The 25,113-nt window shown below is 41.2% G+C and overlaps 1 protein-coding gene across 2 annotated transcripts in view; it reads left to right on the top strand.

Annotated features, from left to right (window-relative positions):
* ACTR2 (actin related protein 2) overlaps positions 1-24,541 on the top strand; it is a 43,314-nt gene extending 18,773 nt beyond the window's left edge. Inside the window, exons 5-10 of one of the 2 annotated variants that reach the window (XM_074949561.1) lie at positions 13,386-13,458; positions 16,237-16,373; positions 18,534-18,683; positions 19,025-19,170; positions 19,670-19,802; positions 21,230-24,541. In XM_074949561.1, the coding sequence (XP_074805662.1) occupies positions 13,386-13,458; positions 16,237-16,373; positions 18,534-18,683; positions 19,025-19,170; positions 19,670-19,802; positions 21,230-21,400 (810 nt within the window). In that variant the 3' untranslated portion in view covers positions 21,401-24,541. The remainder of the gene's footprint in view (positions 1-13,385; positions 13,459-16,236; positions 16,374-18,533; positions 18,684-19,024; positions 19,171-19,669; positions 19,803-21,229) is intronic. The other variant, XM_074949562.1, reaches the window with a different exon arrangement.
* The last annotated feature ends 572 nt before the right edge of the window (positions 24,542-25,113 follow it).

Genomic DNA, 25,113 nt, shown 5'->3' with positions numbered 1-25,113 from the left:
GGCACCTGGGACATGTTAAGAGAGAGTCAGTTTTTGCCAGCACATCTTCTTCCCCCCTCCCCCGCCCTCCAAATCTGTAATAGGTTCTGGGGACTATCTAATAACAGCCTTTCTAGAAAGGAGGTCCTGCAACTAGCTGTCGGGTGCCACAGTGCTGTCTGGAGTGGGTGAGGTCGTAGAGGGTATGCCTACACTGCAATTAAACACCATAGTTGGTCTGTGCCAGCTGACTCGGGCTCGAGGTGTGCGGCCATTTAATTGTGGTGTAGATGGTGTAGATGTTCCAGCTCTGGCTGCAGCCTGAGGTCTGGGACTCTCCCACCTCGCAGGGTCCTAGAGCCTGGTCTCCAGCCTGAAGCCAGATGTCTGCACTACAGTTAAACAGCCCCTCAGCCCAAGTCAGCTGGCACAGGCCAGCTGTGGGTTTTTAATTACAGTTTAGACATACCCTTAGGCTGCATCCCCAATCCAGCATTGACTTAGATGGTCAAGTGCCTCATATAAAAGAAATAGCTCCTTATACAATTCCTATTTTTAATAATTATCTGTCACAAAGTCTCACAGTTTTGGAAAGGTAGTAATGTGAGAATAGCATAAAATTTGTTGACTTTCTGTCACGTTATTACTCTAGCACATAGACCTCTGTTAATGTAAATATTCAGTATAGTTTCAAATGTGGCAGAGAATACCTCGGTAATAAACTCTTCTTTCAGAGACTTTGCTGCAGGAATAAATTGATTATTTAAAAGGTGATATTTTAACTGAAAACTTTCAAAGACTCTGTAGAACATTAGTGTTAACGGATATGAAACTTGAGGTTTTGGGGGGAGTGAGCTCATGAATGTTAGATGGTGTCATCTCATAATGCTATGTAAAGCAATGTTAACTAGTCATGTCTGCTTTATCAGGTACATTCATGACTGACTGATTAATGTGGTGCAATAGACAGACTGAACAGTTCTAACAAATGTATGGCTGCCTTCGTGGCATGAATGATTGAATTTCCTTATCAGGTTTCTCGGCCATTCAGAAATCTATCAGGATGTGGTTGTTTTTTGTTTTTCTGGCTTGTTAGGATATAGATATTCAGGCCTGTCTGTAAAGGCCTATACTCTAAGAATTTAGGTGTATTCTTATCACTTAGCTAGTTATAGAGGTAGAAAAGAAAGAATCAGAATCACTGTCTGCTGGTGTAAGGGCCTTCTCTTACTGTGACAGTCTGAGGCCCTGTTCTTAGGCTAAGATCTCTGGCTAAACAGCGGAGGCAGCCATAAGCTGGGAAGCAAACGGTCACATCCTCACATTCCAAACTAGTCACATTGAAAGAAGGTGCTACAGTGACAGAACAACAAGAAATGAGGATTTCACATCTCAGCTATTGATAGGTGAGTTCTTGCCAGACAGGATGCTATCAAACTAAGTTTCCTTTTACATCTTCTAGGCTCTTCCCTTTCTCTGGGGCTGATCGGCATTATCAGGACAGGATTGTATTCCTAACAGCCCAATAGCACCTTCTTTCAATGTGACTAGTTCGGAATGTGAGGATGTGACTGTCACAGTAAGAGAAGGCCCTTACACCAGCAGACAGTGATTTTGATTCTTTCTTTTCTACCTCTATAACTAGCTAAGTGATAAGAATACACCTAAATTCTTAGAGTATAGGCCTTTACAGAAAGGCCTGAATATCTATATCCTAACATGGCTTATCCAAAGACTCTGTTGTGATTATTCTAGTACAAAATGATCTTGTTTGAGCTCACTATAACTTCTGAAATGTGTTTTCTATACTCTGTTGTTTCATAGTCTTCATTGGGGGGAAATTACCGTACTTTATTACACCAATTCAGAGAATGTAAACCTTAAATATGAGCAAGGGAATTAAGAATTTTTTTTGTGTGTGTGGAGCATTTAGCCTTTTTATATAAACACTTTTATAGTTTTTTGAGTGAAGTAAAAACTTTAGTTCTTTTAATGCCTCAGCTTTTGTATTGATCACAGCATGATAAAATCAAATCTTTCTAATTTTAAAAGGTAATGTTACAGGAAAAGAATCACAACTTTATCCAATTTTTTTCTATTTTTGAAGCTAGAATGAGAGGCCAATCCGAGATCAGATGAAAGACTGAGTTAAGAGTTTCATAATATGTAATGAAGCTATAATAATTCTGGTATATTTATCATGAAATCCTTGGTGCAATGCAACACAATTGCTTCTTAAAGAAATGATTAATTGAAATGAGTTTTTATGAAAAGTCATTTTGACTGTGTGCACTTAACATATCCTGATAAATCCTAACCGTTATTTTAGTCTGCCTGGCTTTTGTTAGGGCTAGTCTGCACTGACAGTGCTAAAGCACTGCCGCGGTTTGTTTCAGAACATACTTAAAGAGAGACAATTTCCGCTTTGCTCTTCAGTGTAATTAGCTTTATAAGTGTCTTTCTGTAACTTTTGTCTCAACCTCTGCATAGCCATTAAATTCTCACACCTGTAACATCCCCTCTCAGGAACAGCCCAGTTGTGTACCTTTCTGTGGTGTATTCTGTGGTGTGGTGGAAGCATTTTTTGGCATTGTCACCCCTTACAACTCCATTGTTTAGTATTCTAGAGCATTCTCTTTTTCTAGCTTCCAGTGCTTTATTGTTGGGCTCCTGCCATTTTTGGAGAAAGACATTGGACTGGCAACAAAACAATAACTTGAATAGAAGCAAAGATTTATTTTGAGGAGAATATTCTTGACGCTATTTGGATATCAGATTTGTCAAATGTGGTGTGTGCCATGCATGTGGCGAGACTGCAATTATAGATGTCAAACAAAATAAGTCTAAAATGTCTGAAATAAGCATAGCTAAAAACAGAAGTCTTATGTGTTTACTGCAAAAAGTATATCTTTCCAGGAATATCAGGAATATAGTGGAACATGCGAACGCAGTAACTAATCCTGTATGCATATTTTGGTTATGGGCAGATAGAAATTGTTACATACCTTTCTTGCATTACAATTTTGGTTCATTTTATGAGCAGTAGAATTCATACAGATTGGGAACAGCAGTAATTCTGTGTCAGCTGAGGTCTAGAAGCTCAGACAGTTTCTTGTTTTGCTTGCTGTTCTTTCCCACGCTCCCTTTTGAGGTAGAATACTATTTCTGCCTTGTAACTTACTGAACTGCTGTGTTTGTGCACATTAGATCATGGCCACTGCAGAACCCTACCCCTAATTTGTGGTATCTTGCACATACCTGAATGTGCAAGGTGAGTAGGTATTCTACCAAACTGTCTTCCACATCACGGAGTCAGTTTTTTAAGAACCCTACAGCAAGGTGCTCCACAGCCTGATCTTTGTACATTTCGTACTCCTTGACTTCCGTCTTCCTATGTATCACGCTCACGCAAATGTTTTGGAAAAATGTATGCTGGTCTTTCCAGTTTTGTTTACAGTGTACTTGGGTTAGCAGGCTTTGGATAGTCAATTTTTAACCATACAAGATCGCACTTCTTCTGTCAAGATCTCTGCAGCAATTCCTAAATATGCTGGCATTACTTTATTTTTAAACTCCAACTAAGTGTCACAGCATTATCTCATTGCAGAATTAGCCTAGTTACTGTTAAAAAATGAGGTCAGCAAAAGTAAATTTTGCTCATTTCCTTTCTTTGTAGTGTTGACCCTGTGAGGGATGTGTGTTGAGTTGTTTGGGGGTTTTTTTTGTTTTTTTTTATGGTTAAATGGGGCCTGTAACTCATGGAGTGTTTTGCTCTCATATACAATAGAACAGCAGTAGTATGGTCTGGGGGGAGATGTTTAAAAGCACAAATGGCAGTTAAGCATCTAGCTGTCATTTGTGCCTTTTGAAAATTGAGAAAGTAAAATCTGGGAGGAGAGGTCAAGTGGGAGTTCAGTAGAGTCTGTAGAGGGGTTGTTAATGTTAGAGACTTAGGAGGAGGAGGAGAAGACACGGTACAATACTTTATATGGGAGAAATCTGAAGGCTTATACAGTAGAACCTCAGAGTTACGAACAACCTTGGGAGTGGAGGTTGTTCGTAACTCTGAACAAAATGTTACGGTTGTTCTTTCAAAAGTTTGCAACTGAACATTGACTTAATACAGCTTTGAAACATTCTACTATGCAGAAGAAAAATGCTGCTTTCTCTGTATTTTTTTAGTAGTTTATGTTTAATACAGTACTGTACCGTACCTGCTTTTTTTCCCCCCTTTGTCTCTGCTGCTGCCTGATTGTGCAGTTCCGGTTCCCGACGAGGTGTGCGGTTGATTGGTCAGTTCGTAACTCTGCCATTCATAACTCTGAGGTTCTACTGTACGCCAGAGAGTGGTGGGGGGCAGAGGAAAGAAAATACACTTTAAAAAAGAGTGCCCCCTTAATTCCAAACTTGTTTTAAAACATTGAGACATACTTTGCAGATCACTAAAACTTGAGCAAAAAAGCTATGAAATATGACTGTAGATCTTAACCAGCCAAGGAACAAATTTGTGAAACTGGGCAGTCTTTTAAATCGAGCCCTGTTAACAGCAGACTTTTTGAAACAGTGCCAAGGAGAAGTTGGGGAAAAGTCAGTGCTTGATTCATTTAGATATTTTAAGAGAAGTGAAATGTCATCTTTTCCTGGAGCTGTTTGTTTTAAATAGTCAGCTGTCAGAGCATTTCTGGTTTAACCAGTCTTGAATGCTAAAAGCTACTGAATTCTTATCAGTTTTTTCTGCTCTGGTAATAGCATATTGAGACAAGGGGAAGTGGTCAATCACTTGTGACTCATAGCTGTAATAAACGGAGTGTTTTGTTCACTCAGTCTTTCTTGCCTTCGCTGTAAACTGGATAAAAGAACTACTCTTTGAAGCACTGTCCTAAGTCTGTGGAGTCTGTTTCTTTAAATAGTCAAATTGTATTTAAAATTATAAGCTAAAGGCAAATTAATGGTTAAGAAGAGCTAGAGCACAGGATAAGAACTCTTTGATATTTAACTTGTGTAAGTTTTGATGAGTGCTTTTCTTAGAACGATACACGTTTGCAAGGTATTATTAAATATTGTGGTTATTTAGCTGTACGATTTCAACTGTGCCTGACTTTAACATATTGCTTTTTTAAATCCAGGAAGTCTGTGTCATTTATACTTGCCTATAGCAGCAGGATGTTAATGTGTTTGAAAGACAAGTTACCTTTACTTCGTATTATATGCAGTAAACGTTTTTCTTAAAATGTTATATAATTTAAGAATCCTTAGCAAGGCCTCAGAAATTTACATTATTATTTTTAAATAGTAATTTTTGGGTTCTTTTTATTTGCTATCTGGTTTCTCAGGCTTTAGGATACATTTGCTTACATTTTCAAAATTTTCTTCACAACCATACACTTTGCTTTTTTTTTTTAATAATGAAACCTGAGAATCTCATGCAATCTCTTCATTCCAGCAGCTGGTGCTTTAAGAAAAACACCAAATATTGAGAGACTGATGATAAAATCATGAGTTGGCCACACTGCAGTCCATTCTATCTTCACCAAGAACAGGGAACAGGAAGGCAGAGCTGTATAAAATAGCTTGTGGTACAGGCTCCGATGCCCACGATTGGTGCTGTGTATAGATTTATTGTAAGGGGCTGGCCCTATTTCTTACATTGCAGCTATAGGGTCTGTTTTCTGTATATCGCACAAAAGACAGTTGAAGGAATGAGTCAAATAGACGTTGGCAACAGGAAAAAAAAGTTAGATGATCTTCAGAAAGTGACAGGAATGCACACCTTTAACAAACAGTAGGTTCCATGCCCTGTGGAAGCGCGAAAGCCCCTCTCTTTCACCAACAGAAGTGGGTCTTGTCATAAATATAAAGGGAAGGGTAAACCCCTTTAAAATCCCTCCTGGCCAGAGGAAATCTCCTCTCACCTGTAAAGGGTTAAGAAGCTAAAGGTAACCTCGCTGGCACCTGACCAAAATGACCAATGAGGAGACAAGATACTTTCAAAAGCTGGGAGGAGGGAGAGAAACAAAGGGTATGTGTGTCTGTGTATATTTTGTCTTTGCCGGGGATAGACCAGGAATGAAGCCTTAGAACTTTTAGTAAGTAATCTAGCTAGGTATGTGTTAGATTATGATTTCTTTAAATGGCTGAGAAAAGAATTGTGCTGAATAGAATAACTATTTCTGTCTGTGTATCCTTTTTGTAACTTAAGGTTTTTGCCTAGAGGGGTTCTCTATGTTTTGAATCTAATTATCCTGTAAGGTATCTACCATCCTGATTTTACAGGGGGGATTTTTTTTTTTATTTCTATTTACTTCTATTTCTATTAAAAGTCTTTTTGTAAGAAAACTGAATGCTTTTTCATTGTTCTCAGATCCAAGGGTTTGGGTCTGTGGTCACCTATGCAAATTGGTGAGGCTTTTTATCCAACATTTCCCTGGAAAGGGGGGGTGCAAGTGTTGGGAGGATTGTTCATTGTTCTTAAGATCCAAGGGTCTGGGTCTGTAGTCACCTAGGCAAATTGGTGAGGCTTTTTACCAAACCTTGTCCAGGAAGTGGGGTGCAAGGTTTTGGGAAGTATTTTGGGGGGAAAGACGTGTCCAAACAGCTCTTCCCCAGTAACCAGTATTTGTTTGGTGGTGGTAGCGGCCAATCCAAGGACAAAAGGGTGGAATATTTTGTACCTTGGGGAAGTTTTGACCTAAGCTGGTAAAGATAAGCTTAGGAGGTTTTTCATGCAGGTCCCCACATCTGTACCCTAGAGTTCAGAGTGGGGGAGGAACCTTGACAGGTCTAATTAAAGAAATTACCTCACCCACCTTGTCTAACTTCATTCCAAAGTCAAATTGCGGTAATGAAGTACATGGCTGCCTCCCACTCGTCAGTTAGTTGTGGTTGTTTTTTTCTTTGTTTTTTGAAAAACAGTTCAGTTCACTAAAGCTATGAAAAAAGTGGTGTGTGGGTTTTATTTACAAGCATTAAACCCTCCCCTTCTCCTCCCCCCCCCCGCTTAAATTAATGTGGAATATGTTTATTAACTTACACTGATAGGTCCTAGAGAAACAAGGTGGGTGAGGTAATACCTTTTGTTGGACCAACTTCTGTTGGTAAGAAAGACAAGCTTTTGAGTTTACATACAGCTCTTCTTCAGGTTTGGGAAACTACTCAAAGTGTGATAAGTACAAGGTGGAACAGATTGTTTAGCAAACACAAGGAACCATTCAAGGTGAAGTGACCCAGTAACACCCCTCAAGTAGGGAGGGGAGAGGGCAGTTGAAGGGGGTCGTTAGTTGATTATAGATGGTTGTAATAAGCCATGTAATTGTTTGATGATACCCTGTATGGATTCCAGTGTCGGTGGTAGTTGACAAGTAGAGGGGATTTTATTTCCGTATTAAAGCAGGTTCTCTTGAGGTTTTTGGGTGGCCTGTTCCATGATGTGATCTACTTTTATGGTGGAGTGTCAGAAATCTTTCCTGAATTTGCAACCTCTCTAAGCTCATCAGCTGCAAGCTCCCCACAGACCAGGACACACCAGCTCAAAGCGGCACTAGACCCAGCTAGAACAATAGATGCAAAACCTGCAGACATATCTCCACTGTTACAGTGATCAACACCCTCCTACAACACACCTTTCTTCTTTGAGTGCTTGCTCATGTCCATTCCACGTTAGATGCTCCCAGTCCTGCTGACACCATTAGGTCAGCCGCTAGCTTCGTTGTCCTCTAGCAGGAGAGAGTATGGTGCTCCAAGCTCCTTCCCTGGCTCCAGGCCCACCATCTCCTTCTAGAGGCAAGCCCACTCTTCTGTCCTCTGAGATGTCATCCCAAGCCCACCACCAGTCACCAGACCCTCGGTACTGATTGGAGGCAGCGAGAGGTACCGTTTCCCGTGGACACCTAAAGAGGATTCTTAATCTGAGTCTGATGTGGAGCCCTGTGTTCAACCTAAGAGCCCCCCGTGGTACATGCCGCCACACCTCAGTACGGGTCCTCCTGCTGGTATCTGGCGAGAAGAACAGTGGCCTATGCATTGGCACTTCTGGAACTCTTGGTGTTTTCCCCCCATACCAGATCCACCTTCCCAACGTTTCTACTCAGTTACTTCTGAGAGGCGGACTCCCACTCCTCCACAACCAGCATCGGACCCCAACTCCAGTACCAACCCAAGTAGCGATTTACAGGATGTAGCAGTAATGGGTCCGATCAAACCTCTGGCAGACTTCATCTTCTCTTTCCCCTCCCCCTCACTTCGAAGAGGGCAGAGAAGAAATATTATGTGCTAGCCAGCAGGTATGAGTATCTGTACTCTCACCCCACTCTGGGCGCCTTGTTGTATGGACGGCTAACGAAAGGGACAGACAGGGCAGTTGAGTGCTACCCCGAAACAGAAGGACACAAAGAAACTTGATCTGTTAGGGAGGAAAATTATTGAATAGGTGGTCTACAACTACATATCTCAAACCAGCAAGTCTTGCTGGGGAAATACAACTACAATTTGTGGGATTCCCTGTCCAAATTTAAGGACTCCAGGCCCCAAGACTGAAGGCAGGAATTCTCAGGCCTCTTAAAAAAGAGAGAATGTTGCCAGAGCCTCTCTTCAAGCGGCACTGGACGCAGCAGATGCAGTGGCTAGGACAAAGGCCTCCTCTGTCACCGTGAGATGATGCTCTTGGCTTCAGTCCTCGGGAATCCCTCAGGAGCTCCAATCTATCCAATGGACCTCCATTTCAAAGGCTCCTCACTATTTTCAGAGCAGAGGGACACAAGACTATGTAGTCTGAAGGATTCAAGGTCTACCCTCAGGATCCTAGGCCTCTATGCTTTGTCTGCTTCAAGAAAGCACTTAAGGCCTCAACAGCTGCTATGCTTCTTGGCTCCGCCTCCGAGACAGGACCCCTATAAGAGAAAAAGGAAAGGTTACAAGCACTGTCAACTGATTCCATTCACCTCAGCCTTCCTGCTGGGGTCTCATACGTACTTTGGTGGGCCCAAGCAGGCCTTCTCACTAGCAACTCCTTGGCCAGAAGGTGCAGACCCTCCTACGGATGGGGGCCATGGAGGAGATACCTTGAAACTTGAGAGGGAAGGGGTTTTACTCCTGTTATTTCCTAATCCCAAAGGGGGCCTTTGTCTGATCCTGGACCTGCGTTGTCTTAACAGATGTCTCAAGAAACTGAGGTTATGCATGGTCTCTCTGGCCTGCATCATTCCCTCTCTGGATCCAGGGAATTGTACACCGCCCTCGACTTGAAGAACACTTACTTTCACACTTCTGTTTTCCGTGGCCACAGAAGAATTCTCAGGTTTATTGTAAACCAGACTCATTATCAATTCACTTCTCTTCCCTTCTGCCTGTTCACTGTCCCTCAGGTTTTCATGAAGTGCATGGCGGTGGTAGCTGCCTTCCTCAGACAGCAAGGCATTCAGGTCTACCTGTACCTCGATGACTGAGTAATCCAAGTTCATACAGAGGCTCAAGTAAAGAACAGCGTCAGCCCAGTCCAAGCCACCTTTTTGAGTGCTGGGTCTGTTTGTAAACGAGTGAAAATGAACTCTTATTCCAGTTCAGAGAATAGAGTTTGAGGCAGTGCTAGACTCGACCCAAGGCAGAGCCTTCCAGAGGCCCGGTTCCAGACTATGTTGGACCTGATATGCAAGGTCATGGTCCACCCAATCAGGATAGGCTGGGTTTCCTACAAGCTACTGGGACACATGGCTGTGTGCAAATACATGGTCCGCCATGCAGCGCTACGCTGCAGGCCCCTGCAGACATGGCAAGCTTTAGTTTATTCCCCAAACAGATACTACTTGGGCTACTAGGTGCTTACTGTTCAAACCCTGGTCCTCATCTCCATCGACTGGTGGAAGGACCCACGGTTTGGTGATGATGGGAGTCCCCTTTGTTGTACCCCAGCCATCAGCATCCCTAGTCTTGGACGCATCAGACCTAGGTTGGGGAGCCCACCTTGACAGCCTCAGGACTCAAGGCCTGTGGTTCCAGAAAGAACTCTCCCTGCACATAAACATCAGGGAGCTCAGAGCGACCCACTTAGCTTCTAAGTGTTCTTTTCCCGGATCACAGGCAAGGTCGTGCAAGTTCTGAGGGACAACATTTTGGCCATGTTCTATATCAACAAGCAGGGAGGAGCTCATTCCTCTGCCCTGTGTCAGGAGGCCATCTGTCTATGGGACTTCTGCATGAAGCACTCCATCCACCTTGAGGCTTCCCATCTTCCGGAACCCTGGAATGCACTGGCGGATTACCTCAGCAGATCCTTCTCCTCTCACCACTAGTGGTCCCTTCACCCAGAGGTCACCAGGTTTATCTTCCAAAGGTGGATGTCTCCCCAGGTGGGCCTCCTTCGCGACCAAGCAGAACAGGAAATGCCAGCAGTTTTGCTCACTGAGCGGGCACAGCCCAGGCTCCCTCTCAGATGCCATCCTGCTTCCTTGAACAGAACTCCTATTCTGTGCATTCCCCCTAGTTCATCCGGCTCACAAAATCCTTCTGAAAATCAAACTGGACAAGGCAAGAGTTATTCTTATAGGCTCTGTGGCTACGCCAACACTGATTCAGCATACTGCTAGATCTATCAGTAGCAACCTCACTTCTGCTCCCATTCTGCCCGGACCTGATCTCTCAAGATCAGTCGGTTACTCCACCTGAACCTCAGCTCCCTTCACCTAACTGCATTGATGTTACATGGCTGAACCCAGAGGAGCAGGCCTGTTTGGAACAAGTTCGACAGGTCTTGCTGGGTAGTAGGAAGCCATCCACTAGGGCTACCTGCCTCGCCAAATTGAAGTGTTTCTCAATATGGGTGTCTCAACGAGACCACTTTCTGACTCAATCTTCCCTTCAGTCTATCCTGGATTATTTGTTCCATCTTAAGCAATAGGGTCTAGCCCTTGTGTCTATCAAGGTGCATTTTGGCCTTCCCACACAGAGGTGAACTGCAGGTTAGTGTTCTCTCATGAAATGACAGTCCACTTTCTTAAAGGCCTGTCCTTTATCCTCCGGTCCGCAAGCCAATCCCACCCCCGTGGGATTTAATCCTGGTTCCGTTAAGGCTCACAGGTCCTCCCTTTGAACCACTGGCATCGTGCCCTCTAAAATCAAAGCCCTTACATCAGAGCTACCATACACTGTGTTTCTCAAGGATAAGGTCCAACTGTGCCCCCACCTGGTCTTCCTGCCAAAGGTGGTTTTGCAGTTCCAAAGCAATCAGGCCATTTTCCTGCCATTTGTCTTTCTGAAGCCTCTCAAGAATTCAGAAGAGCAGCAGCATCACTCATTGGATGTTAGGCATGCCCTGGCCTTCTACATCAAGAGAACTAAACCCTTTCACAGATCCATGCAATTTTTTGTGGCAGTAGCAGAAAGGATGAAAGGCCTACTAGCCTCAGCCTAGGAATTCTCATCCTGGATAACCTCCTCTGTTTTGGCATGCTATGAGCAGGTAGATGTCCCACCTCCGGCCATCGTGATCGCTCACTCTATGAGAGCTCAGGCCTCTTCAGCAGCATTCCTGTGCAGGTTCCAATCCAAGGCATCTGCTGCAACCTGGTCATTGGTGCATAGCTTCTCATCCCACTATGCCATCACTCAGCAGGTTCAAGACAATGCCAGGTTCAGGAGAGCTGTGTTATAGTCTGCATGTCCATGAATTCTGAGCCCACCTCCTTGGGTACTGCTTGAGAGTCATCTAACGTGGAATGGACACAAGCAAGCACTCGAAGAAGAAAAAATGTTTACTAACCTTTCCATAACTGTTGTTCTTCAAGATGTGTTGCTCATGTCCATTCTACAATACTCTCTCCTGGTTGGTTGGCAAGAAAGAACTGAGATGGTGTGGGGCCGGCAGCACCCTTATGCTAGCGCATAAGTGCACGGCACCAGAAGGTGCTAGAGCTGGCCAGATGGATACTACCGAGGGGAAAAATCTCCGGCAACAGCACATGCGGTGCGCGCGCACCTGTTGAATAGACATGAGCAATGCATCTCGAGCAACAGTTACAGAAAGATTAGTAACCATTTTTTCAAGATCTGTGGGACCTACACATGCCTATCACTACGTGAGGTATACCTCATCCAGTGCGCTAGACACCACAATAGCAACTACACCTTTACCCCAACATAATGCGATCAGATAGAACGCAAATATAACGATATTATGCTGCTCCTAGCGGCATGTTAAGGGGGCCGGGCTGGGGGGTTGGATAAGGGGCAGAGGGTCCGGGGGGGGGCAGTTAGGGGACAAGGAGCGGGGGGTTGGATGGGTCGGGGGTTCTGAGGGGTCAGTCGGGGCAGGAAGTAGGTGGGAGTCGGATGGGGGTGAGGCCTGGCTGTTTGGGAAGGCACAGCCTTCCCTATCTGGCCCTCCATAGCATGTTCGATATAACGCGGTTCCACCTAAACGCGGTAAGATTTTTTCTCCAGAGGACTGTGTTATATTGGGGTAGAGGTGTATGTGGGTGAAACCAGACAATCACTACACTCTTGAATGATCTCTCACAGAAAAATGATAAAAGACAAAAATACCCTGTCACCTGTGAATGAAACACTTTTCACAAAGCGATCACTCTCTCTGACCCCATCAGTCCTCATCCTCAAAGGAAACCTGCACAACACTGTCAAAAGATGAGCCTGGGAGCTTAAATTCATAACTTTGCTAGACACTAAAAATCATGGACTGAGCAGAGACACTGGATTTCTGGCTTATTACAATCCGTAACCCACTAACAACGCCCTGCCCAGCAGCCTCTCTCCCCTTCCCTTTTCCCCTCTGACTGGAGATGTGTTAACAGGCCGCCTTACCTTGATTGGTCCCTTGAAATATGTTAACTACTTATGCTAAATAATCTCTTCCATCTTGTATTTAGCTGTGACAGTTGAGTACGTTTCCCAGACCTGAAGAAGAGCTCTGTCTTAGCTCGAAAAATTCTCTCCCTGACAGAAGTTGGTCCAATAAAAGATATTACCTCACCCACCTTTTCTCTCTAATGTCCTGGGACTGATACGGCTACAGCAACTCTGCGTACTGATATTTCCTCTCATTGTATGAATGGGCAAGTGCTATGTAAGAATTTAGGTGTTGCTTATTGGAGTGAAATAAATCACTTTCTGAAGTTTATTAAAAAATGGAATGGTTGTGTAAAATCCAATTACAAGAAGCTACTGATGGGTACGAAGAATCAAAGCATGTAGTTGTTGCCCCAACATGCAACATAATGCTACAAAATATTTGTCCAATAAAGGTAGCAAAGATGTATTATTTCGATCACCTAATAATTACAGTAGATGTAAACTTTTCTTTTAAGCTGCTATAAATCTTTAAAAAATTTCCTCCTTATTTGGACACTAATTTTTGTTGTTGTTGTTTTTTGTTTTGTTTTTGTTTTTGTTTTGTTTTTCAGGTAATGTTTGAGACATACCAGTTTTCTGGGGTATATGTAGCCATTCAAGCTGTTCTTACTTTGTATGCCCAAGGTAGGTAAAGGTTATAACTTAGCACGTTTAATATCTAAATGCATTACTTCGCTGAAGTCTTAATATGGTGTTAATAGGGATGCCAATTAATCACAGTTAGCTCGCGCAATAAACTCAAAAAAATTAATTGACAGCCCTAGCTATTAATAAAGAAAAGATCTTGGTCCCAATTCACCACTAGCATAACTGAGCCTAGCTGACTGGATCTTCATCAAGAGTTTTGGGTTGATGAGCATCCGCATGAGTAGTTCTTCTCATGGTCCGTAGCTTATTCCTCTTTTCCCCATAAAAATAACACTGGATTCTTGTTTGTAAATGCTAAAACCTGGTAATATATAAAGTGACTGTCCTTGTATCTCAGATGTTTAAAGTGTCATTTTCAGAAAGTCTTTAGCATATTTTCAGTTTTCAAGAAAAGGTTTCAACAAGTCCTTTAAATTTGATTTCATTTTATGGAAGCAAAATTACATTGCCTTAAGTCGATGCCTAAAAGTTGTGAAACCATTAAGATGACTGTGTTTTATTTCTGGGGCAAGAGAAGGAAGTAGACTTCTCTGCTATGGACAAGTTGGAATAAATCACAATTTGAGTTTGAGAGTTAAGAGACTGGAGGTGAAATCCTGCCCCTGTTGAAACCCCTGGGTGTTTGCTATTGGCTTCAGTGGGGCTTGGATTTCATCCTTGGACTTGAAAGAGAGTTAATTCCAAGCATATGTGTATGATAACATGACTCCTTACACCTTTTATTAGTAGCATGGTGAAATTACCTTTAAATGGTAGAATGTGCACAGCATTTTGGCAATAACATTTGTTATCACAGCTTTTATGTCAAGAATGGTATAAATTTGCTCTGCCACACTACGTGTTAAGAGCAAGATATTAACAACTGAACATGGTTATATTTACAAATTTAAGTGCTAGCCGAAAAACGGTTGAAACAATGTTATTCAGTACCAGCTGTGGGTTTTTTTCCCCTTAAAAAAGGGAAAAACAAACCATCTGCAACAATTCAGAACTTATAGAAGGATTGTAAAAGATGACACTAAAATTCAGCTGACACATTTATGACACTTCAGTTAAGATAATGCCCAAACTTTTCTCTGAAATCCCCTCGTTTATTGGGTTCATAGCTGAACAATAAAAATTCTTTCCAGGCTGAAATTTGGCGCACACATATCTCACTGGGAGGGATTTTTTTTCTGGTAATTTATATTCCTTCTAGGCATGAGGAAAGTGTCATCATTCCCACTGCAGGCTAGGTGATAAACCTATCTATTCCCGAGCAAGGGCCTGCATCCCAAACTGTTGTCCTAACTTCAGGCTCTGAGACAGGACTCCAGAGGGCAGGATGGACTGCAGACTTCCTTCCCACTCTCAACTTCAGGGACTGCCTGAGATTCTCTATTAACACTGCCTAAAGTCACACTCCTATGTCAGTGGTGCTGAGCAGTTGCAATGCTCACTGATGTCAAAGGGTTTGGAAATTTAGCCTATAATTCTGTATGTGCCTGCATTTCATGGCATGTGATTTTGAGACAATTCCTATGTAAATTGGATATTGTCAGATTAAGAATCTTATATTTAAAGGTGTTTGCTTGTGGTAACACATCAGAAACTAAAACTAAAGATTCTATTTGAGCTCTGTAGCACAGACATAGCCTGTGCTAGCATAGCCCCCCTAGTGTAGGTGCAGTCTACAATGACAGTGTTTTTCTGCCAGTGTAGGAACACCATCTCCCCTAATGACATTAGCTAGGTTGACAGAAGCGCTCCTCTGTTGAGTTAGCAGTGTCTACACTGGGGAGTTTGTCAGCATACTATATCAGTCAGGGTGTAGGTTTTTTCACACCCCTGACCTACTTAGCTATGTTGATATAGGTTTTAAATGTAGACCGAGCCTTACTTTTCATCATCAACTCTAACTAGTTGTTTTCTGCATTTTGCTTATATGACCAATTCGAGGCCGTTTCACTTTCTGGATGTGTTTCTTGTAACTTGACTAAATCAAAAAAAACCCCAACTTCTCATTGGAATTAGACTTCCTAAGTGTTTGGAAAATCCCTTTACAAAACCCAAATTAAGCTGAGACTGTCCTTTGAAAAACAAATTTAGAATGGCCAGTTTGTTGGCTCTGCTGTAATTTTAAGTGGCTTTTGTTTACGTCCTACAAAATATGAAATTACAGAAGCCTCAAATCATGCACTCCAGTGCCACCCCACCCAAAATCACACAATTCTGCTCCATTATTCAAATAAAGTAAAGTATGTGTGGCATGAATGAGATCTCCAGGTGTTCAGCATCTTTGAAAATGAGGCTAATCTATTTGCACATTAATGCAGAAAGCTGGAGTTTATGCCCCCAACCAGCATTTAACCAGTTTAAATATTCTCCATTTAATTGGAACATGATTTATGGGGATGTCAGGACATGAGGAAAAAATTCCATATGCTGGGGCTGCAGTCACTTAAGAAGGGTTACTAGCATTTTTTTTAAAAGATTGGGGTGGAGGAGTTCATCTCTGTTCATACAGAATTTTCCAAGTAAAGCTTAAAACAAATAGTTGAAATGAAGTGGAGAACTTAATTTTAGTACAATATTTTATTTTCAAATGTGATCAGACTTCTCTCACAAGGGGAAAGGTCTCTCTTAATTAGGACGGTTACTTCATCAGGACAGTAGGCTGGCCACCCGGTTGGTCCAGTTAGGAGGGTCCTAATGTACTGTGATGTATCGTTCTCCGTATCTGCTTTCAGATGTAATATTACTGTTCTTACTTAGGCTTATTAACTGGTGTTGTTGTGGACTCTGGAGATGGTGTAACTCACATTTGCCCAGTCTATGAAGGTTTCTCTCTTCCTCATCTTACCAGACGACTAGACATTGCTGGGAGGGATATTACCAGATACCTCATCAAGGTAAGCTGGAAAAAAATTTCTTGGAGCTACAGTCCCTATCAGGCCGCTATGTGGCCACTATCCAAGTTCAAATCAGTTGAAGCTTAGAAAGTTGAAAGCTTGCTATTAGTGGAGAAATCTGTCCTCTTTCCTCTCAGTTGCGGGGGGAAATTGTTCTTGTATGCTTTTTCCGGGATGCTTTAAAGCAGGGTTCTGTAGGTGGTATGGAATTTGCTGTGGGATCATTTCCTTACTGCAGAATGGTGCTTCAGAATCCATTGTAAAAACACATTTCTAGTCCTTATGGGTTGCAAGAAGAACCTTCCAACTACAAACAGTGTACATCAGTTCACTGATGGTACTAGTCTTTCCAAACAGCCTTAAACAGCTGCTCTGCGGTATGTGAAGTGGCCCATTTATCTCAGTGCCGTGATACCTATGAAACCTAAGAGCAGTAATATTTAAATTGTCTGTCTATTTCACGGCTCATTATTTAGGCTGAAATTTCCAGCTGAAGTGGTTATTTCACAATTACAAACCGCATTCCAAAAGCCCCAGCCACCAGCCCACCCCTAAACACAAGCTCCTGTGATTGTCTGGTATATATTAAAAATGGCAAATGTGGGGATGAGTTGAATTTAATATCAACATACACCATCAGGGCTACTGTACTCTTACATAAATGTTCATATTTCATTTGTTAAATCTCCCTTTTTAAAATTTAAATTCAGCTGCTTGCAGCATGCAGGGAATTTCCCTTTAAAACTGAGCCCAGAACCTTGCCCAATGGTGTTCTGGAAAGAGTGGATGGAGGGGCCTCAGCAGTTCGGATATTTTGCATTCTTGGACCTTGCTTCGCTGTGTGGATAGTGGATGGTGCTTCCTGTCCTCTGGCATTGGTCAGGCAGGGAAGGATCAATCAGAAACCAAAGATTTGGAGGACCCCCTCTGACAAGGTCCTCCTGGTCATTGCTTCCATTTCCAAAATACTGGGCTTGAGATGTGCTGCACCAAATTCTGCCTCATCTCCCTCCAAAAACATTCATACTAGACTGAGTTATACTCTAAGAGTCAGACTTCAAAAGGGAGCAGTCAATAAGTGTGACTTGCGTAGCGATGAACCAGAAGGTATAAGTACATACCTGCACGGGAGTCTAAGTTGGTAAGTAACTTACACTCCCTAATACATTATTTCTGAATTTGGTCCCACCTGATGTGGGGGAAATCCATTTGGAGAGGTTCCCATAGTGAGTTTCAGTTAATGGTTCCATTGACTGCATACGTGAAAGGATTTCACATATTCTGTTTGGTAAAACTGTTACTCAAGTTCATGACCTCTTTGAGTGGCAATCAAAAACTAACGTAGCCTGGGATTTAGGCACTCAAACTGATGGAGAATACGTTCTGGGCTTGTGAATCTTCAGAGCTAGATTTCAGAGTGGTAGCCGTGTTAGTCTGTATCAGCAAAAACAATGAGGAGTCCTTGTGGCATTTTAGAGACTAACAAATTTATTTGGGCACATTTGGCACCTTAGAGACTAACAAATTTATTTTGGCATATGCCCAAATAAATTTTAGTCTCTAAGGTGCCACAAGGACTCCTCGTTGTTTTTTCAGAGCTAGAGTAATTCTTTTAAAGATTTTCAAGTATGTGGGAAAATCTTTCCCAATATTCATATGGCAATGAGGAACGTATGCATTTTCTACAGTAAAAGTGACTCTGTTCCAGTCAATAGAGTGGTCAAATTAAAATCAATTGTATTGTTGCTACAACCTATAAAGACCTAAACGAAATCAGCTGGATTGAGAAATCACAATGAATCTCCAAATTTTGAAATGAAATCCCAAGAAAAAGAACAATTTGTTAGATCTTTCTTTCACTATTTCCTTTGTAAAGATCATAGTGAAAACTGTAGTGTGGAACGTATCTTCCACTTTTCAGAGTTATACTGTCATTTTCACGCTGATCGAAATAAATGCAATTTACTCCTCCCTTATTTTCTTAAACTTGATTCTTGTCACATTTTTCATTTAATTTGTCTTTGGAGAAGTCTCCGTTTCTCCTGAGAAATACAAAAGAAGGGGAGTAATCAATTAAATGTACATTATACACGTAATCACGGATCATGAGAACTGAGCCACTCCAAGTTTATTGCTAACCCAACATTCTTTTCCCATCAGCTGCTCTTGCTGCGAGGATATGCCTTCAACCATTCTGCTGACTTTGAAACTGTTCGTATGATCAAGGAGAAGTTATGTTATGTGGGATACAACATTGTACAGGAGCAGAAACTGGCCTTAGAGACCACAGTACTAGTTGAGTCCTATACGGTGAGTGTATACGAGAGATGTATATCAATTTTGAAGTTGAAAACCTGTATGATGAAGACTGCCTTCCAGTATGAGTTAACACCATTTCAAGTAACAGATTCCTTGCCTTTGTAAATAGCTGCAAATTAAGTTATAAAATGACTGCAAGACTTGGAACTTTCTTTCAACAATACAAACAATGTTTTTTGTAATGGCTTGAAACTGTAGTAAGTTTTTGGAAAAATATTTTTTTTCCTATTATGTACTGTTTCACAGTGAAAGATCCTGCTTTTTTGGTCTACTATGTATTAGTATCTAAGTAATATCAGAATAAGCTTTAATTTGTGCTTTCTATTCTATAGCTCCCTGATGGCAGGATTATCAAAGTTGGTGGAGAGCGGTTTGAGGCACCAGAAGCTCTGTTTCAGCCTCACTTAATCAACGTGGAGGGGGTTGGTGTTGCTGAACTGCTGTTTAATACCATCCAGGCTGCTGACATTGACACCAGGTAAGAGGAGGACATCTAGAAGGCTTTGGATCTTCTTCTCTAAAACTTCTATCAGGGCACAAGTGTGGACAAGGAAAAATCAATTCATCCACAAAAACGGACCCTTTATGGCAAAAGAAATTTTCTAAATACAGGTGTAATGATGAGTGTGAGCAAGGTGTTTCCTTGTGAGGTTAGTATTCATGAGTTAACATAACCTCTCTTTGAAATGGAGTTTGTAGTGCTTAGAACTAAACAATAACAAACATACATGTAGGACATGCAGTGTTATTCCACTCCTAAAATCTCTGCTCTCCAAGGCATATTGCATGGAGAGTTTATATTGAACAAGAGACTATGTAGCTATTTCAGAGTTCATTGTAAAGGCGTCGTGTCTGTTCAGTGACAGCTGTCTGCATTTCTTGGACTTTCACTTACCTGCACATTGGGGTTTCTGTATTCGTTGTACAGAGGAGAAACTGTTGCCACTAGAAAGAATGTTTTTTTTCTCCTCTATTAGGTCTGAATTCTATAAGCACATTGTATTATCTGGAGGTTCCACTATGTACCCTGGGCTGCCTTCACGACTGGAACGTGAACTTAAACAGCTGTATCTGGAAGGGGTCCTGAAAGGAGATGTAGAAAAACTCTCTGTAAGTAGTGATTGATTAATTGCTTAATTTGTAGATAGATCAGGTATCCTGAACTACCACTAGAGGGAGCGAGATGGTCAGCAATAGGATGGAAAAAGCAGTATGTGAAGTATTCACATCCCGTCCTCTCTAACTGAAACATCAGTGTTTCAGAATGACCAATACAGACTTTGTATAGCCATCCTGGTGACCTGTTTCGATACACTTGAAACAAGGCCACAGTACTAGGTTACTTCAGAAGGTTAAGCAGAGTTTCAATGTAAATATGTGCTGTTAAACTTTGGTGAGCAGTCCTGCACTCAGACCTAACTTGGCACCTTAGGAAATCCAGCTACTATTAGCAAGAACATTAGTTGCCTTTTCTAAACAGCGGCAGTGCCTGCTTCATGTCAGTTTTGAATTTCAGCTCTTAGAGTTTGGATGCTTACCTGCCTCTTTATCCTTGAATTTTTATTTTTAATACCACATTCCACAATTACTCTGTGTGGCTCAGTCTTTTCCTTCCCTTTAATTCATAGGTTATTGTAGTGGGCAGACGTACCACTCACGAGAATTGCAGAACTAAGATTGCATTGTGTTGCTGTCTGCCTTGTAGAAGGAAAGTCTGTCTTTAGAGAGGAAATGCTTTTTGGAACAAAGGGGGTTTGGGTTTTTTTTTTTTTTTTAAGTCTTGAATTACATCCAAATTTTTTTCAAAATACCTTTTAACAAAATACATTTTAATAAAACATTTTGCTCTCTAAATCCCCAAAGAGGACTTATTTGAAGAATGTTTTCTGGATCATAATTGGACTGAGCTAATCATATAGGTAGCCAGAATATTTAAACTATACTAATTAGTCACGAAAGCACAACATTCTTTTATCATTTTTAAATATTCCTAGTTTGGTGGCTTATATATTTAATAATCACACATTTAAAATGCAAAATAGTGCAGTCTGTGGGGTTCAATTGTCTGCTCTGTAAGGGAATATGGAATAGTTAAAGTAGAAACCCAGGTGTGGAATCCTTTCCATTCCTCCACCCACCTGAGACTTAGTATAACTCTAGTCATATAAACTGTACAATATTTTGTGAATTGATGAACTGGTAACTTCCCTGATAATCTCAGCTATCAAAGCTGAACATATAATTTAGAATGTGATTCTGACCCCTGGACTTCTCTATAGGTACACTCAAGATGCAGTTTTGGAGAACAAGTTAATTGTTTCTGATTTCCAATGCAAAGTAGCTATTTTATTGATGAATTAATTTTATTTTAGATTGCACAAACAGAAAGCTTGCGTGCAGCGTGCCCTCTCCTAGCATTTCATTCACTTTCTTCCCACTAAACACAATTTCAGTTTCACTGTTATGGTAGAAAAGGGTGATTTTTGGTTTTTTGGTCCCAGGAATCCAAACAATACCGTGTCCCTTTTCCTTCTTAGAAATTTAAGATCCGTATTGAAGATCCACCTCGTCGAAAGCACATGGTGTTTCTGGGTGGTGCAGTTCTAGCAGACATCATGAAAGACAAAGACAACTTCTGGATGACCCGACAAGAATACCAAGAAAAGGGAGTGCGTGTGCTGGAGAAGCTTGGTGTGACTGTTCGATAAACTCCCGACCTTGTTCCCATCACATGTCTAAAGCTTTTATTCCTTCATTGCCAATCTTTGAACTCATTCAGCTACATGACATGGAAAGGCCTGTCTGTGCCCTTTGACCCAAAGGTCAGGTTTTGTTCTGGCTTCTTGGGGTAGCTTTTGTTAAATGTTTGTTAATATGGCTAAATTTGACCACTTCCCTGCAAACAAAACAGAGCAAGAGCAGCCTGTCTACTGCATTGTTCCTTCTCAGGAAGGCAATTCTGGTAGGCTTTTTTCTCCTGGGTTTATTACTGTCGTTCTGCTGGCTTTTTTTTCTCTAGCTCACTGGGGGTGGTGTGCCTTTCTTAGCATAAGAAAACCTGTCGGCAGCAGCTTTTACCCTCACGTTATTGTGGTGTTTACCTTTGCATCTTTGGCCGCCATCTCCATTGGCATTTTTTACCACAATTAGGAATTCTGATTAAAACCACAGTTAGGAACTGGTTTAACCAGCTCAAATGGCTTTCCACACGATTCCAACATAGGTTGACTCCAAATGTACTGGCCACTTAAACTGCCTTCTAACGCAGTTTATCTGCAACTGTTTGACAGAATTCCTAAACAAAATGACACAGTCAATGGGGCTTTTCATGGTGCGTTTCTTCAGAATGGCCATCTAAGCAGTTATTGCCACAAACCAATACATATCAGAAACCTCCAGTATGCTGACAAATTTAAATTCTTAGCCTTATACTTTCTTGGTGTTATATAGCTTCACTGCTAGGGGACACTGGGGGTCAACTTCTATTTAGAAATACTCTTCTTTTTATAGTTAAATTTTGGTACCATGATGTGTCTATGTAATAGAGAGCAAGAGCTGGTATATTATCAATTCCATTTCATTGGGTTTGAGGCTTTGGCTAAGAAGTTTTAGAGCAGCTGGGTCTGGAGTCTAAATCTTAATCTATTGAAAAATAACATTTTTAAAAATGCTTGTAATAATTCTAATTAGATACAATAAAATACCCCAACAAACTGAGTTGTAAAAGCTTGTTGTAAGCGCTTTTGTGTACATCAGAAGCGCTTCTATTAAAATTTGCAAGTACCGAATCCCGTGCCAAGTAGTTATTGTAAATGAATCTTTCATCTTAACTGACCAGTGTTTGTTTAAATAAAGCAAGCAGATATTTATAACAACCACTGGCAGTAGGTTATGAAGAATGACCTATATTTGTTGCAGTTAAAAATAACATTGACATGTGAGACTTGTTGCTAGTTGGTAAATATCCACAATTCACTCTGTCTAGTCTTGATTTTTGATACTTATGGGGAAGGAAGTAAAACCAGCGTTGGGAATGTTGTTTCCAAAAACCACATTAAAAGCTGAGATTCATTGAAAAATAGATGTTACTGGTAATTATCAGACATCTTATTTTTTAATCTAGTTGCCAGCATGATTTTCTTGTTGACAGGAAATACAGGTACTATCCTCCGAGTAAAATCTGCTGCCTGGCTGCAAAGTGTAGCAAAAATTGCTCACGTATGCATTTCCATCCAACTGTTCATGGTGTCACTTCACCATTCATTGAAAATATCAAATTATATCATGTCTGACCTAATTTTTCCAAAACCTTACTATTACATTTAACAACAGCAGAGCCAGGATCTGTTGTGGGAGTAGGGACAGACTTTCCAAGTTTGGTGTGCATGACATTGCATTCATTCGTGTATATGCTAAGACCTGACAATTACACACATCTCTCTTTGAACATTTAGTCCTCATCGAACACTGCAATATGTAAAACTTGCTTTGATTCCAGAAACTTTTTTTTCGTTCCTAAATTGATGGAGAGAGACCTTCCTTTTGGCTGAAAGCATAACCATGTCTACATATCTTTAATACTAAAACAGTCACTGAAGTACTGTTAATAGTGACCATTTAATTACAGAAGAGTAGTTTTTGCAGCTGTGATTACCCTTAACTTGAACAATATGAATTTATAGGCATGCCGGTCATGCCTCAATGCATGCACTTACAATGGTTACTAGATTTTGGGGATATGGTTGTAAGGGGGACTCTGAACTCCTGTAGTTTTCTGTAAGTTTAATACCGGATATGCTTTAGAAATGCCGTTCAGCCGTCAACAGTAGAAGACTTGCTTTTAGAACAAATAGCCGTTGTAGCTTCTCACATGGTGCATGTCTCTTCGTTCTCAGTGTGTCCAAAAGCCATGGAAGTAAACCAAAGAATGACATTTTTAGAATAACAATGTGCCATTTGAACATTCAAATTTAGGGACTGACCCTGCACAACCCTTTGCTCAAGTTCTCATACTGGCCTCAGGTAGGTGTGTCTGTGTAAGTAAGGATTGCAAGATCAGACCCTTAGGCTTGAGTACTTCACAGCACCATGAGCAACAGATGTCGCTCAGTTTTGCAGTAACTAGAGTTTCTATGGAGACTCTGTATTTATATTAAACCCGAGCATTTAAAATTATTGCTATCCTGGGTTTGAGAGAGCGCATTTAGACATGATCCAAATGGCATGTTTGTGTGTTGAATGGGTGTTCTTGTGCTCAGTGCGGTTCCCTCTCGTGTGTGTGATTTCCCACTTCAGAACTTCTGTGTTGCTGTGAAAGCGATCTGGTTTTAACTTTTTAAAAACCAAATACCAAGTTAAATTTACAATTTAACGTTAACGGGAGTCTAAGCATAAATACAGGATGCCTCAGCAATTGTAAGAGTTCTCGTGAACAACCTATTTTTAAACGTACCTGCTTTGAAAACACAATGTGTTTTAGGATGTTAATCTGTGTAGCTATTAACATGAATGGCTTTTTTTATACTGTTCTGAGCAATGTTAAAACACGGTGACGTTTGAGATTACGACTGGAAAGAGAAACATCTACTGAAACAAACTGACAGGTCTTTTCAATTTAAAAAATAAAATCAGATTTTTCGAAGTAGCTCATGTTTGCTGTCTCTCCTTTGGGAAGTCACAATTCTGTTGTTTATTATATTTTCTCCTTTAATCAGCCACTTAAATTGGAAATGTTATGGACGGCTAACTAGAGAATCTGAGAAATCAACATAACAAGCTCCCTATTGATCACTGGCGCGTTTAGAAATGCACAAGCACCCCTTGCTGGATCTGGGATTAAATACCTATGTAGAGGAGAAATACATCAACGAGAGAAAATCTTGTCAAGACTCTTAATCTCAGTTCAGAATTCAGGCTGGCAAGTGCTATGATTTTCCGGGCTAGGTACTATGATTGGGTCTCCGATCCTGTGAAGTGCTAAGAGCTCTCAGCTCCATTGACTTTAGAATACACTGGACAGTACTGGCCCAGTGACCGAGAAAAGCCTTCAAAAGTAATACTTTTTTCAATATGAAAACAACACTTGGCATTAAGTGGCAGGGTGCTAAATACTCTTCCTGTCTTAATCGATAAAGTGAAGAATTGTGCTAGTTGTAAGGGGATAGGTAGATATGTTTTAAAAGCTGCACTTAATATGAAGCAGCTTTGTATAGCACAGTGTTCGTGTCTTTTTAGCATTGGGCCCTGTCTACCCCACAAATTTCAGTGGGTTTGGTAATTGGTTAGTGACACGATTGGTTTTAACCATGGCTTGTGTCCACGCACACTAAAGCTAATACTAGATAAAGTGTGTCAGCTAATTGTTTCACACTGGCCATCAGCATTAGGTGGAGCACACAATTTTTTTCTTGTACCCCTTTTG

This window comes from Natator depressus, chromosome 3 (genome assembly GCF_965152275.1).
Source record: "Natator depressus isolate rNatDep1 chromosome 3, rNatDep2.hap1, whole genome shotgun sequence".
Taxonomy (NCBI): domain Eukaryota; kingdom Metazoa; phylum Chordata; order Testudines; family Cheloniidae; genus Natator; species Natator depressus.
This window is presented reverse-complemented; position numbering and strand designations above follow the sequence as displayed.